At 37.2% G+C, this 16701-nt stretch overlaps 1 protein-coding gene across 4 annotated transcripts in view; it reads right to left on the reverse strand.

Moving 5' to 3' along the window:
• PRKN (parkin RBR E3 ubiquitin protein ligase) overlaps positions 1 to 16701 on the reverse strand; it is a 704427-nt gene that overhangs the window by 449230 nt on the left and 238496 nt on the right. For all 4 annotated transcript variants that reach the window (XM_027634131.1, XM_027634133.1, XM_027634130.1 and 1 more), the window contains exon 4: positions 11848 to 11966. In XM_027634131.1, the coding sequence (XP_027489932.1) occupies positions 11848 to 11966 (119 nt within the window). The remainder of the gene's footprint in view (positions 1 to 11847; positions 11967 to 16701) is intronic.

Consider the following 16701-nt stretch of genomic DNA (forward strand, 5'->3'; position numbering starts at 1 on the left):
CACTGCAGAAAGTTAAGGTTCAAGCATATGGGTTATATTCTAAATAAGAAAGCTACAAAATGTCAATTCTCTTCAAAGACATATAGAAACTGAAATATGCTAGAAAAAGTAAAAGCAGAAGAGAAACACAAGAGTCAAACTGAAGGAAAATTTTTCCAGTAGAGTACAAACATTTTAAATAAAATTAGAAAATTTGTAGAGTTAAAAGAACATTAATCTAGCAATTTCATTCTGAAGTAAAGAAAGCCTATGAATTCTAATTTCCTCTTTAAATTACTGTTTTGCCAAAATTCCAAAGTCATCAGTCTTAGCCTTTACCACTGGGTCTGAATTTCAGGAAAGAGCTTTTTAAACTAGCCAAAAAACCCAGCACTGAGATAGAAGGGGACAGAGAACCTGCTGGCTCTCATTTCTGATCACAGCCTAGAACCTGAACAGCCCCATCCTGCATTCCTCTTAATTGGGTTGGTCACAGGGATAGGATGATATCAGCCCTAATGTATGATAACATCAACTGAATAATTACGAATTATTATAATGACATCAAGACCAGTAGGGAATTATGAGAAAAATGGAAAAAAAAAACCCCACCAAACTCTTTTGACACTGTTTCAAAAGCATGGGAGTGATGCAAAATTAGTTTATTTTTTAAATCCATCCTCTATAAATAAATCTGTACATCACCATATAAAATTGATAGTATATTCTGACATGGTCTTACACCAAAAAACCCCCATGTATGACATCACATAATAAATACATTGTTTAAAATGCAAGCAAAAAAAGTGAAGTAAAACATAAATAAAACTATTGCATAGTGAAAGCACACTTGCTTCCATGAGTTTGTATTTTGGTTTTTGTTTACTTTTCCTTTTAAGAATTTTTAAAGATTTTTTAGTACTGTACAAAACCATAGAACATCCTTTCCTATTAGCCCAGAATAAAAACAACCCTCAGTTTGTCACATTAAAATTTTCTGAACTAATTTATATCCTGTAAGGCAGAAGTTGCGTATATAAACTGTTTACTCTGATGGCACCTGAGTGCACTACTTTAAGTCCATTTTGCTTCTCACCAAATGTACTGTCATGCTTCAGGCAGAGATTTAATCTGGTGACTTGACCTCAACAGAAAGGTCCACGAGGCTCAAGACTCATCCAAGTAATCAGAAAGTACTTCAGTTTGGTGATTATTTTTCATAAAATTGTATGAAATTATTTCTAACCACATATAGAAAGAGTTTGGAAGTTTCTGGACCCGAGCTAAAGCAGACAAATCTAGAGATTCAGAAGAGACTGCATATTAAAACAAAATTATTCTCCTACTCTTAAGCAGCACCTAAACCACCAGGAAAATCTTGGGTTAAACACATTGTTGCCTATTTGCCCAAGTTTGTTAGTTTAAGACAAGGAAAGCAATTAGACCCGACTGAAATTAAAAATCTAACCTCAGTGGAGTTAATTTCCTCCATCTGAACCTAAATTTTGCAAATCAAGCAAGTCAGAATGTACAGAAAGAATACGAATACCTAGAATGAACACGTTGCTCAGATGAGGACAGTTCAAAATTGTACGTCCTCTTAGCTGCACAGGCAATCTGCAACTTGAGGTAGGACCAATACACTTGAGGTAAATATTGAAAACATGCCCTACCATTTATGACATCTATATTGGTAACAGAAAAATAACACCATCTTTGGTCATTTTTTCAAAGTTATGGACATTACTCTGCAACAAGGCAGCAGTACTTTCAGCTGGCAGGTTATGTGCAGAGCTAGGCAGCAAAAAGCCAGCAGAAACCTCTCTTGGTGCTCTTTATAGGAACCTGAGGCATCAGCTAAAATGCAGTGCCTTACTCTGAAAAAGGTAACTTCTGCCAACTGAGCTGACTTTTTTGACAGCACTTATGGAAATAAGGACATGCAGAACATACTGATTCTAATGAATCAAGCCTGAATTCAAATTTTTAAAGATAGCAATAAAATTTAGAACTTGGGGATGTACAGACAAATGGAAGACAACTGCAAAATGCTTTCACCATCAGATCATAAACAACTGATGCGCACAAGCAGATCAAATCAAAATATACCACTGATACTCTCTTCTCTCATCTTTTATGATGATGTACAAATAGTCTAGAAAAACTTCAGGGTTCAATGTTACATGTGTATTTGTATAGTTAAAAACAAAAAAAAATAACCCAAACAACTGGACTCCTAAGATAATCAAATTCTTAACAGAGAAGCATTTACTAACTTTCAAAAATACTCCCAAACCAAACATATACACCTTCTACATTCAAGATATACCACTATGCTCTTTTTTCTGCATAAAGGAGCAAGCTTTAAACACGTGCAATTACTATAGGGAACCATGGATGTCTTCTTTTGTTCAGCTGCTTACAGCAGAAAAACTTAAATGAGTACTAACAATTTATTTGTGGATAACTAACTGGTCATCACCCCCAAGAAGAAGGGGAAAACCATCATTAGAACACTGCATACCTCTGCCAAGAAAATTAAATCAATATAATTACCATGGCTGTGGTTCCATCATGTTAAAGATGTTTTATAGTAATGAAGCTCTGAGGAAAGATTCAATGAATTTGACCTTAATACCTTTAGCTCACAACCCTAGCAATATAACTTAAAATTAGCTGTTTTTTTAGTTAAAGAACTCTTGAGGTTTTACTCACATAATGTTTAAGTACTCTAAACCTTTCTTATTGCATAATTCAGTCCCAAAACAGGAAAAAGCCCACAATCTCAGACTCTACAATTGTAAAGATTTGGAGGGATTTCTTCTGCAGTGAGGTAGAATAGAGATCTGTTTATAGTTCTTTTAGAGGTAAGTAGTTTCTTTAATATGTTTTCAATTAACCTAATTAGTTATCAATACTTTACATCAACATACTATAGATAATAATAATAATTTAGAACATGCATCAGCTTCTTAATGGAGATGAAGGAGCACTTATAATCTGACATTTGCTACTTGTGCTACTAAAATACCTTATGTAAATATACTTATTTTTTCCTCTTGAGCCAGCTGGTGCCTCAGATATTCCAGCACCTTAAAAATCAAGAGGAAAATTATTGACCCTTTAGAATTGTTTAATGTTCATCATTATGAAAAATGTTGAAATAATGTAGTGCTAGCATGCTGTCTATGTCCCCACAGCTATCTAAGGAATAATACTTGGAAGACAGAAGTTTGGCTGTTCTTTAATAAAGAAAGCAAATTAGGAGAGTTATGCACAGGGACATCTGAATCTCAGTGGCAGCTGCCATATTAAAAAAAAAGCCCCACTGTCACAGCCCATGATTTGTTTGTACTGTAATATATTCCAGCAACACATCCACAGCACATTTTGGTCTTATTTAGTAGAAAAGGGGATCTAAAAGAGAGAGAAAGAGAGAGAGAGAGAGAGGAAGACGAGATCAAGAAGGATTTACCTACATATGTAGCTCTAATGTTTAAAATGCTGATGAATATTCATTGTATCTACTTTCAGCATAAAAGGCTAAGAAACTTTAGAAAGAGGCCCTTTGTGAGAGGAGTTACTGTATGGAAGAGAGGGCCATCTTTACATGTAGTTAAGACAATACTGTCATAGTTGCCAATAATTAATATGCAAAAAACCGCAACTTTCCATTTCCCTGGCCAACAATACACATTTGCGAATGCAATATGCAAGCAGAGAGAAAGAATGTTCCCTCTCTGGTTACATTTCTGTTCCAAAGAATATCCAAAACTAAAGCTGAGTAAGGCTTACTTATCACATCTGTTGGTACTCCTTTTTTTTGGTTTGTTTCCCAAAGGTATACATCTAAACAAAAAAACATAAAAAACATTAATAGAAATAGCACAAGACCTATAAAAGAGTGAAAAAGATTAGAGTCCACAATCTGATCTACATTTATACGTTCAGAGAACGTGCAACATTACACAAAACCAATTCAGATGCAACTAATATTTTTGACAAAACAAGTGTCACCCTGAGCATAATCCCGGGCCTTCCATGATATAATGAAATAGACACTAGGGGTAATCTCACCTCTGTGTATAAATATCTGAAGAGAGGATGTAAAACAGACACATCCAGCTCTTTTCAGAGCTGTCTAGTGACAGGACAAGAGGCAATGGGTGCAAAGTGAAACACAGAAGGTGCTGCCTGAACGTGAGAAGTAACCGTTTTACTGTGAGGATGACTGAGGGCTGGCACAGGCTGTGGAGTCTCCATCTTTAGAGATATTCAAAAGGACGTGATCCTGGGCAATGGGCTCCAGGTGGCCCTGCTTGAGCAGGGAGGGTTGAACCAGACGACCTCCAGAAGTCCCTTTCAACCTCAACCATTCTGTAAGTCTGTACTTCTCTGATATCACAGCAACTGGAAGGACAAGATACACTGAACACCATCTGTATTACTAGGCATAAATCTATCATCACTGGCAAAAGGGTTTGATTCAGAAATTCATGTAAAAGTCCTCTCTGAAGTAAATTTGGTAACTATTTTCCTTTTCATTTATGACTGTTGTCACCCAGGCTGCAGAAACTCACTGTAGGCTGCACATTAAAAGGCAGTTTTATTTCACAGTATGACTTGAAGCAGTACATAATACTGAAGTAATTTTCCCTCTCTCCAATAGCTGGTATTTTTTCTAGCTTTTGAGACACTTTATAATATGTAATATCACTGAAAACACATACTGCAATAAATATTATAAATCATGCATCAATATCTCAGAGCTTATAACAGAATTAGGAGTTAAAATACAATTTCTTGTCCCATTAAAATGAAAGAAGAACCTATATTATTTTATCAACATAGAGGCAAAACTGTTCTGTTTGCCAAGTTTATTTTGCATGAAAGAATTGCTGTTCCTGTCTTTTGAAATGTATGGAATATTTTCTTTTTCATAAATCAAATATGTATTTGTTTTCATTTACTGTATATTACAATTGATGTCCAATGTAATGAAATTTTTCTTAAGGGATATTATAAAGTAAAGGAAATTTATAGCCAAAAACCTGAATAAAACTATGTCAAGTCTTCTGAATCCTACCAACTGTTCTCTTCAGATGGAGATGAGCACTTTGGAGGCCAGCCACAATGGCAGTGTCACTATGAGAGACAGGTGCAAGAGTGAGGCTGTCCTTTAAGAGGTTCAGTGGGAATTGAGACTTGGAGCCAAAGACAGAAGTGGAGGAGAAAGAAAGAAATGCTTTTAAAATAATTTTGCAGTCATCCAGTGTTGAGCTTTTTTATTTCTGTAAGTGCCATAGTATCTTAAACAGGTCCCAGGAACATTTGTTGAAGCAGCCTCCCCAGGGTGTGGCTGGATTTGGCAAAATCTAACATATCATCAAAGAAAACAGATTTTTAAAAGCAGAAATGTAGGCATTATTTTTTTTCTTCTGATAACCATAGCATTAAAAGCATTGAAGACATTGGATGAGCAATGGCAGAATCAGACCTGCAGACCACCTGGGATCATTCTTAGGAAAGTTCCACCAGTAATTCTGAATTCTGAGTCAGCTCAGCACTAAATTTATTTAATGCTGATGCTCTGCACCAAGTCACTGCAAGCAACATGAGAACAATATGGAAGAGTGGATGACATGAGTTCCTTATGAGGATGGGACTTATGGAACTACAGTACAAAATACCAAAATATTAGCCTCCTTGGTCAGGCCAATTAGTGATAGATTCTCCTTTGCTCTGATGGAAAAAATATTCCTTTCTGAGACAGATTTTGTCATTGGAAAGTGATCAAACTATCTAATGGATATGAAAGATAGAGGTTTTGTCTGTAGCACAGACTTGGACGTGAACAACGGACACCATCAGGAGACAGGACTTACTGTCAAAGTATAGTTCTGCACTAAGAGCCTCAGCAGTCCATATTCATGATCGATCTGTCACCATCAGATCAGTTTATATGAAAAATGAGTGCACAGAAGAGTACATTTCCCTGTGCAGCAGGTAGGGAGAAGACCAGAATATGCCTCATTTCTCTCTGGAATCCTGGCACAGCTGGGCTTGGCCTACACAACAGAATAACACATCTGTATCTTAAGATGTTCCATCACTCTCATAAAACACTGGCTCACCAGGAAAAAAATCCTAGGCTTATGATTAAGCGTGCTGACTTAATATAAGTAATGCAAAAAGATTTCCTGAATCTGTGAAAACCCTGGAAAAAATTATTCCAAGAGCTCATTTTCTCTGCACTAGTCTTCTCAAGGCAGCATTAACATCAGTGCCCAGTCGTGGTAATTTAGATGTCAGAATTGAGACATTTCCCATTATTTATGTAGAAAGAAGCACATATATTGAATACATGTAATTTCCTGTAAGTATTACTTCTGTCAGCCAAATGCAGGGAAATTAAGCTATTTTTGTACTAACACATTCATTAGCAGGAACCCAAAAATAAATGGTTGTTTCACATTTGTTAGTTTGACCGTGGAAAACACATTACAGTGGTAACTTTCTTATGCACAGTATTCAGCAGAAGTAATTTAACACATAGTGTTTGTCATGTGTTAGCTAAAATACATCAAAAACATTTTTATCCTCAAAGCAGACATGTAATTTTGGAGAGACAGATACCTACGTCACCCAGTCTCAAGAATTCAATCACATTTTTAATATTTCCCTGGCCTGTAAATGAGATCACACTTTATCACATACACTTCAATGAGTGTTTATTTTGCAGTTTAGCTTCAAAGGACAAATTGATTTTTTGTAATCTGACTGCAATATTACCCTTGCAGTGTAACCAGCAGAAGGGAGAAGCTGACTCAGCATGGGTAAGGGCTACATAATTTCAGAGGTGCTACTTGTCCTCTCCTCTTTCAGTCAGCCTTGCTCCAAAGCTGTGAGCAGTACTCTTTCCTTTCTTTGTCACTGAGCCAGGATACAAGTAATTAATTCCATGAAAAAGATGTGATCTGAAATGAGCAGTGTTGAGGGGTCTTGTACTGTGGAAAGGAGTTTTATATATATATATAAACAAGAAGTAAAAGTAAACTGCCTTTTTATTTTATATTACTGAAAATCTCTCTTAAGTTTATATTCATCAAAAAGAAAACACCCTGTTTTAAATAACTTAAGTGGAATTAGGAGGAAATAACTCAAAAAAATTTATTGTATTAAAGATCTTTCTCTTCCTAGGAAATACGAAAGTATCAAATTCCAAATGTCACACTACCATCTATTAGGAGGAGCACTTGCACTGTCTATGACCTGTTATTTGTCAGTCACTGAAAGGTGCTCATAAGGCCAGTGCTTTTCCCTCACAGAACTGGGATGTACCTCACAGCCTATTCTAATTGACAAGAGACCTAAATGGCAAGCCTTTCATGGCTGCAGAGAAACAAAATCCAGCAAATGCCTATTTCTTTGTTAGGTTAAGATGAAAAGCAATAGATGAAAGCAACACCCCTAGTACGACAAATAATGGAGGAGCAGTTCTGTGGCAGAGAGAGTTTAACAAAACCTATGAAGTCAGGAGGCTCCTCTGGAGTGCAGAGGGCAGGGACAGCAATGGGACTATACGCACCAAATGTCCTGTAAGTGCCAGAAACTAAGCCTCAGCTGCAGGGAGTTAAATCAGATATAACTCCTCATGTCTGAAAATATCTGATATAATGATGTGAACTATAAGGAACACTCGGAAAGTATAGAAGAAGTTGTGACAAACTTCTTTAGGTGCTTGCACTAGAGGATTTACTGAAAACTCAACCAGTACTAACTACCAAGGACACAAAGAGAAGAATGACCAAATAGTAACGAGTCCCTGCATTAGAAATGGCCTCACCATAGCACCTGTGGCTGAATAGGGAGACCTAAAGTCTATTTACCACACTTCAATCCAGTCCTACTCTAGTTGAATTCAGTATTATGACAAATAGATACCAAATCAAATGTCTTTTGTACCAGGAGTACATCACAGAATCACTTACATTGAAAAAGTCTGGGTTTGTGTATAGTTGGTGCATATCAGTTTGCAGAATCAGGCCTTCCATTCACAGATACACATTTTCCGTCTCAATATAGAGTTAACACTGTGAATATTAACACCCTTATGGCTCCAAAAGAAGAAATGCAATAATTAGACTTTCTTTTGTGGGTTTTTGTTTGTTTATTTTAGGGTTTCTGTTGTCTCCTTGTTTGTTTTTTGGTGGTTTCATTTTGTGTTTTTTTTCCTGGAAAGAAGAATACCATAATTATCTGAATCATGGCTCCTGAAACAAATTGCAGAATTGTATGATATGAAAAAAACCCAAACAACCAATGAACAACAATGTGTAACTAATGACTAAAATTTTCAGTTTATATGAAGAAAGTTACTGGTAGGCTTCTAGGTGGTCTACACCAGACTCCCACACTCAGTCTTTGCAGACATGCTTTTGTGCTTGATTAATTAGAAAAACTAGGGAGAGGTGATACTTCTGCACTGACTGATGTTTTCTCATAATTAAATCAACCTGGTATATATCTCCCATAAAGCATTAGGTCATGAAATGTCCATAAAACACCAGCCTGAGTGTCAAATGAAAAATAACAAATTTAATATTTAGAAGGATGTCTTTGGTAAAAATAAAAACAGTGGGCTCTTTAATTTCACAGAAATATAGTATCATAAATTCACTGTAAGCATCATATATTAAAATAATGCTATGCAAATAGGCATAACAGTTAAATAAGGTTTTGGAATAAGACTGTTTAAATGAGTAAGTAATGTTTTAAAATGTAAATCAACACACCATGAAAAAAGAAAGCTCAGTTTAATTAAGCTGGTCATTTGTAGCTTAGGTAGGAAAAGAATTAGCATGTAGAGTAAGTGAAGGCTGCCCAAAGCTTTATGTGGGTTTTACACAGGTATTCACGTTCATCTCAATAAAAGAAGTAACAGATGCTGGCTTACACGGCACTTTGGTGTTTACAGCATAAGGGAGATTCTCAAGAAACTTGCTGTGTTGCCATGTAAAGGTCAGGCATGGTTCAGGAAGAATGGGAGGAAAAAAGAGAGCTAAAAAAAATGTGGCTTTGCTGGCAAATCTGTAGTATAGTGGTACAGATATGCTTTTTTTACAGTTTATTCATGTCAACTTTATTTTGACTAATTTCTCTATACAAGGAAAATAACTGTAGAACCAGTAAAGAAGATGTATATCAGCAATCACTGACACAGTCTGGTGGGATTGGAGGCAAAAGGTAGAGGGTTTGGGATAATATACTAACTTGAACTTTTTTTTGATATGCAAGTTATATCATTTAAAGTCAAATGATTGACAGTTAGATTTTCAGCTGGACAGAACTTGCCTATTGTAGGCTGCAGTGCACTGAAGAAAGCAGAGCACTTTCTGTATGGGCCACACTTCTGCCTGGCCTTAAAACAGAGAGGCCTCTACACAGTACTGAAAAATAAGTGAGTCTTAGTACATATTAGAAGCGTCCTCAGGTGGAATTATTTCCTGTCTCCCTGGAATATAGACCAGAAAATGACAAAAAAAGAGGTTCAGAAGGCCCAGGCACCTGCCAAATCTGTACCTACTCTTTACAGCCAGAGAACTGAGGTAGACGCTATGTGTTTATAAAACAAACTGACTGTTGCACAGCACATTCAGGAGACTAAGTGTGCCCATATTTCAAATTTTGCATTTTGGAAGTCCAGAGGACTGACAGCCCAAGCTGCAAAACCAGCATGCTCACTGTTCCTAACTTCTGTGTTCTGCTTGAATTTGAGAGACAAAGAATGATAACAGATTTTCTTTGTTTTGGGAGAAAAGTAACAAGAATCTTAAGTGCAAGCTAATTTCATAGACAAGCATTATTTAAAAACTAAAACAGACTAAAATTATCATTTGATACTCTCCAAAAGATATATCCCTTTTGTCTTTTGTACTTTTATGCTGAAGTAACTTCGCAAATCTTCTGAAAGCTGGGATTTTTTTGAATCAACCTTGAAAACTGGAACAGCTTCCACTACAAGTTTTCAGCTATTCTTTTCATATTTACTGTACAATATGCAAATAAAAAAAAGAAGCTGCTGTAATCTGCCCATTCAATTGAATTTATCAGCTTGTGTATATTTATTGTTTCATTGACCCTGTACATGCTAAACAAATGTGAGCCCATGTACATTCCAGGCAATTAGAACTTATTGATAAGCATACCATACTCAAACTTTTTATAATAGAGTTTCCAGCATAGAGTTATGAGGAATTCCTGGGAGACAATAAAAGGTTGGATATTTTGTTTGTTTGTTGGGTTTTTAAGTCTCCAAAACAAATAACACTGTTTTGCAGATACTATAAAAGCTGAAAAGTTGCGGAATTTATTAAAGTTTACTTAATAAAAGGAACATAGAGATTCCAAACCAAACAGTACAGATGTCAAAGTCATCATTCCCAAATGTGTGTATGCTGAAGAAAGACACTGAGTCTAGCAAAGGACTCATGTTTTGTGACATCAATGCGATGCACAAGATTCAGACTCATCTAGTGAAAACAGCAATGTCTTTCAGCAGCACTGACTGCTTGTATTCCAGCTGAATACAATGTTGCCTGTGTTTTTATCCATCCCACTACTGAAAATGTACATTAATGGTGACTTCTCTTGTGTCTTGATTTATATGTGATTAAGCCTATACTAATCACTAAATACAACTTTTGAGAGAAAAAAAATCCCCTTAGATGTGTTCATCTGGAACACCACAAAATGCAACTCTCTGAAGCCTCTGAAATACATCAGAGATAGTCAGGTAATTCAGGATTAGCACACAAAGCTTGAGGGAGTTCGTTGTTATAGCTTTTTGAATTAGATGTGTATAAGCATGGTATGATTTATTCTTTTCAATGAGAATAGAGGAGCTGGGTTTTTAAAGAGTCTTACAATGCTATTACATGTAGAGACATTGAAGCACTGTGCTACACTGAGAACATGAAGCTGAAATTAACCACTTTAAACCACAGTGAAAGACAAATTTGAACATCTGTACATGTGGCAAATATGAAAGTCCCTGCCCCAAGCTATAGCGTGGTACGGCTCACTCTCCTTCAAAACCTAAACTTCTCACAATCACAAACTTGGTTGAAAAACACTGATTTATGAGAGAGAAGAGGCTCTCATTCAACAGTAACACAACCACTAAAATTCAGTAGCACTTAGACCAAAAAAACCCCAAAACACAAAAAACCAAACCAAACAGAAACCCAAAACAAACAAAACGCACACAAACACAAACAAACAAACAAACTACTGCACATTCAAGTCAAAAAACACTTTCCCATTTTAGAATGCAAACCAAGCTTGACAGATCTCCTACTAACTTTCTAGTCCAACGCAATAAGTTTCCTTTGGCTTTACATGCAGCAACTAGGCTGGAAGGATTAATATTCTCCTTTGCACAGCCACTCAAAACCTTCCTATCTCATTCCATAACAGCCACAAATCTAGATCTGAATTCAGGTTATTCTGTGGCCTTCACAACTACTACAAGCTTTGAATAAGCATCTATAATCCCATCTTTTTAGCATACATGTAGTTGTATACATTGTGCATACTACCAGGTTAATCATTAGCCCTCAAAGATGGGCTATGTCTTTCCAGAACTGGAGCTCTAGTCTGCACTTTGTTCCTTGCATATGAGGCAAATAATGGAGATAAATAAATGAAATTTTCAAAAGCCTTTGAATTACTCTTCTCAGTTTTAAACAGCAAGAAAAAACCAAGTGGGAATACATATATATGTAGTCACATGTATGCAAACAGAAAAAACTAGATATATCATTTCCGTATACTCCAAAACCTTGAAAAAAATCCGAAAAAGCTTACCCTTGCCAAGGTCAGGGTTCCTTGTTTACACACATTGCAGCGGACTCGCAGTTTCCCAGGCTTCACAGCTTGGCAGAAATTTTTGCAAAAAACATAAAAACTGTTGTAACTGGCTGCACCTGTCAGAAGGGAAAAACAAACAGACAGAAAACAACCACTCTTGTTGTATACTAAAAATCAGTAACAAACTGTTGTGAAAGGTTTCTATTTGACTCTTTAAGTAATAAGTTAAAATAATTTTACTTTCTGCGGACAGCATAATGATCATCTTAACTTGCCTGGTCTAGTTCTTAACACCTTCCAGTAACTCCTGCTGCTTGACCAATAATTACAGGTGGACTACACTGTAACTCCTAGGAAATGCATCCTGTCTACAGTTTAAGCTTATCACTCATGAGCACCAACTGTAATCTTTGGCAAGTGGTCTATGAGATTAATTACCTCAGCTCTCCATAATTTGCACCTTACTTGTCTAGCTGCAAGTTTTATGAGGTCAAATTGCATGAAAATTTCTTTGGACGAAGTTTAAAAGACGAGTTTGACTGATATCATAAAAAGAAAACAAATATTTAATTTAGCAAATTTACTTTTATTCATGGAAGACTGCAAGCCACTTCTTTATCCTTGCTGGCAGATGTATAACCTAGCAAAGTTTGTAAACTGCTGCCAAGATATTAGGCCAAGTAAATTTTCAAGGAAAATGAAATGAAACGCATTCTGTTCCTGAAACTATGGAACAGAATGCGATATGCAGAGAGTTGTGGAAGCCCAGGGCAATGCTAATGAATTTGATTTCACAGGCAATGCTGATCACTGCTTGGAGTGAAGCACTTTTTAGAATGCCTACTGCTATTCCTTAGAAAATTTTGAAATATCCATGGCATGAATTAAATCTAGATTATACACCTCCAAGTTCAGAGACTCAAGCGCATTATCAGAAGTTGAACTAAGATCAGAATAAAGTTTTAAACAGATATTTCTCAATTTCAACAGAAGATTTGACCCATTAACAGTGGGGAACTTCAGAATCATTAGCAGTCCCTTAGAGATGAAAACCTTTTCACTGTCTTTCTCTCCATTCTACTATTTTTCCCTACATTCATCAACATAGTATATTCTATTTATGTACACAGTAAATATTACCTGGCATAATATTTTTAAACATGGCTGACCTGCTTTATTTTTACATGTTTCTCACACAGTAAAGGTCAGACCCTGTGTCCTGCCATTGCAAAATGCCTAACAAATACATGCTATACCTATTCATGGGTGTCCTAATATAAACGTTCTCAAATATCATATGAATGTAATTAAAATATAATTTCAGTGTCCGAAGCTCAACCTCAGAGTACTATGTCATCCAAAAAAACTTGTTTACTATGAAAAAGTATGTAGATTTCTACAAAGAATGTAGATGTATACACTGCTGAAAGAAGAAATTTTGTGATATTTTTTCAATTCTTCAGAAACATAAGTTACATAAGAGTACATCAGTGATGTATCCAATACTAATTTTAGTTAACTAATCTATCAAGTATTTTCATGCTTCCCTGGAGAATAATAATCACCATACCAGAACATAAAGCATAACAAAACCTAAACTTAATTCAGTTTCTGTGGAAAATTGCCACATGCCCATATATTCACACACATACAAACTAGTAGAAGCCCACAATAAACAAGACGATTTCAGCCACTTATTCCTGACTTGATCTCAAGGTGAAGGAAGTGAGACCAGAACCTGTTTTCTTATTCCCCAGTCCTCTCCCATTGTTCCAGTTTCTTATGTGGGTTGCCTCATGGGACTACTGAAACTGCTGCTTCTATTCACAAGTAGGGGCACTTATCCTGAGTAGTTCTGTGGTGCCACCACTCTCTGTCTTAGTTTGTTCCTACTCTCCAGAAGGATTCCTGCCAGAAGGATTCCTGCCACGACTCTAATGAAACCCTTCCAGCTAAACAGAGCCATCTGACTACAAGAACCCTTACAGCACAAAATATTTTGTTAATTGGCTGATGCTTTTCCTGATCCAGTCCTCCACTCCCTGATGTCTTGTGTCCCTGTCTCACATTTTACGCCAAGTTTATTTCAAGCATTAAAATACTTGAGTCAGGAATCATGCTCTGTGTCTTTGTGTTCTAAGCTCATTTCATCTGGACCCAAAAATAAAATTATTTTATTGATAATATTCTGCAAAATATTCACAGGATAGTATGGCATAAATCAGCATGACTGAATATGGCAGTAAAAAATAGTAGTCATAGGAGAGGTCTAAAATGAGACATATTGCTGATTTACTATAGAGGATAAATCTTATGCATTAGCTTGATATTTGCTCTGTGCAAAAATAGACTACATTACCTCAATAGTCATTTTTCTTAGCACTTTCAATTTTGTTTTCCTTTTTCATGAATATAAAAAGTCCCTCTAAACACATCCCCTATGTACAAATTTGAAACCCGAGAAACAAATTTATAATCTAATGGGTTGGAACAGTTAAGCAGCACAGAACTATTCAGAGGCACAGAATAACTTTTGAAATGTCTGCTATAGCAAGGAAGAAGGAAAGGAACAACAGAAGAGGAATGCACTGATTTTAGAAGGAATGTGTTAAATGGAGTTTTCAGCAATCCATTCACTATTTTATGCAGATGTGCTGATCACATTCTCACAAAGCTCAGTTACATTATTACATGTTAGTCCTGAGCAGCATCACCAGGCAAAACAAAGACTGAACTAAAAATGCAAATGCTGAAAGACACCTAACAATGCAATACTGATGGTCAGCATTAAACTCTTTACTGACTTGTTTACATCTCTGCCTACATTAGCATAGCCCTTGGCTGAGACTGCATCCCACTGGGCCCCTTTTCAGAGCGGAACTGAAAGAAACAGGAACAAGGAAATCTGTCTTGTGTACCAGCTCTGACATATCAGTATTAACAAAAAAGGTAACTATGGTACTGTGCCAGTAATCACTAAAATTGCTGCAGGACCAACCATATAATAAATGTATGAAGTGCACACTTTTGGGGTGTATAACTGTAGCGGGTTGACGCCGGCTGGATGTCAAGCCACTCTATCACTCTCCTCTGCAACTGGACAGAGGAAGAGAAAATATAACTAAGGGTTCCTGAGCTGAGATAAGGACTGGGGGACATGACTCAGCAATCACTGTCATGGGCAAAACAGACTCTAAATGGGGATATTAATTGAATTTACTAACAGAATCAGAGTAGGAGAACGAGAAGTAAAATAAATCTTAAAACCACTTTCCTCCCACCCCACCCTCCTTCTCAATTTCCGCCTTCTCTCCCTCAGCGTGGAAAGGAGATGGGAATGGGGGTTACAGTCAGTTCACCACAGGTTGTTTCTACCACTGCTCAGAGACAGGAGTCTCTCCCCTGCTCCTCGTGTGGTCCCTCCCATGGGAGACAGTCCTTCACGAACTTCTCCAGTGTGAATCCATCCTACGGGCAACAGTTCTTCACAAACTGCTGCAAAGTGGGTCATTTTTCCACGGGGTGGAGACCTTCAGGCACGGGATGCTCCAGTATGGGTCCCCCACAGGGCCACAAGTCCTACCAGGAAAACCTTCTCCAGCATGGGCTCCTCTCCCCATGGGTCAGCAGGTCCCTGCCAGGACCCTGATCCAGCATGGGCCTCCCATGGGGTCACAGCCTCCTTTGTGTATCCACTTGCTCTGGTGTGGGTCCCCTCCACAGGCTGCAGGTAGGTCTCTTCACCCCGATGGTCCTCCATGGGCTGCAGGGGCACAGCAGCTCCACCATGGTCTGCACCACAGGCTGCAGGGGCCACAGCTCTGGTGCCTGGAGCACCTCCTGCCCCTCCTTCTGCACTGACTTTGGTGTCTGCAGAGCTGTACGCATGTTCTCACTCCACACTTCTCCGGCTGCAATTTTCATCTGCCCAAATAAATATTTTTTTTTTACTCCTTCTGAAATATGTTGTCACAGGCATCACACTATCATTCCTGACTGACTTAGCCTTGGCCAGCGGTGGGTAGGTCCCGGAGCCGGCTGGCATTGGTTCTGCCAGATATGGGGGAAGCTTCCAGCAGCTTCTCACGGAAGCGACCCGTGTAGCCTCCTGCTACCAAAACCTGGCCACAAAAACCCAAAAAGTTTAATAAGAATTCAGGAAACAATCCCTACTTTGCAGATTTCACTTTCAAATATTATCATATAAAGCCATTTCTGACAGGCTAGTTTTAGTAAAATGCTTGATGGGTTCCCTATCAAGTTCACTTAATTATATTGTTTTTACTGGCAAAAAAAATGCACAAAGATATGAATGCAAAAGGCTGCTCATTTATGATCCATGTCAGGACCTGTCTTTTCATCCCAGTGAGACACACTCTCTCTTTTCTACCTCTTCAAAGCTGATTTCCTCACAAATATCCCATCATAAAAATAGTCTTAAAACTGTCCTCTCTAGTATTTTCTATGAAAAGAGAAAGTAGCTTTCTTTGATGTGTATCCCAGTGTTTTGTACTGTCTCCACATTTAGGTTTTTTAGCTCCTTACTTCCTTTTTTTCTGTGTTGTTAATGATGACCATGCTGTGGGAGCTTTGTACATGTTAGTGATAGCACAGACCAATTATTCTAATATGCATGACTAGTTAATGAGAAAACATTAGTCATAATGACTATAGACCTGATCCTGAAATCTCTAATCAGTCAAAACACCTATTATCATCTATATGACTGTTTAAGTGAATAAAATCTGAATAGGGATATTAGTAGCTAACCTACTGTTTTCATTTGAACTGCATTTTCATATAGATGATAATGATTACTGAGTCTTTCCTATAATCAGCTATTTAAAAGAG

This window comes from Corapipo altera, unplaced genomic scaffold, assembly GCF_003945725.1.
Source record: "Corapipo altera isolate COAL_440 unplaced genomic scaffold, ASM394572v1 2b, whole genome shotgun sequence".
In the NCBI taxonomy this organism is placed as follows: domain Eukaryota; kingdom Metazoa; phylum Chordata; class Aves; order Passeriformes; family Pipridae; genus Corapipo; species Corapipo altera.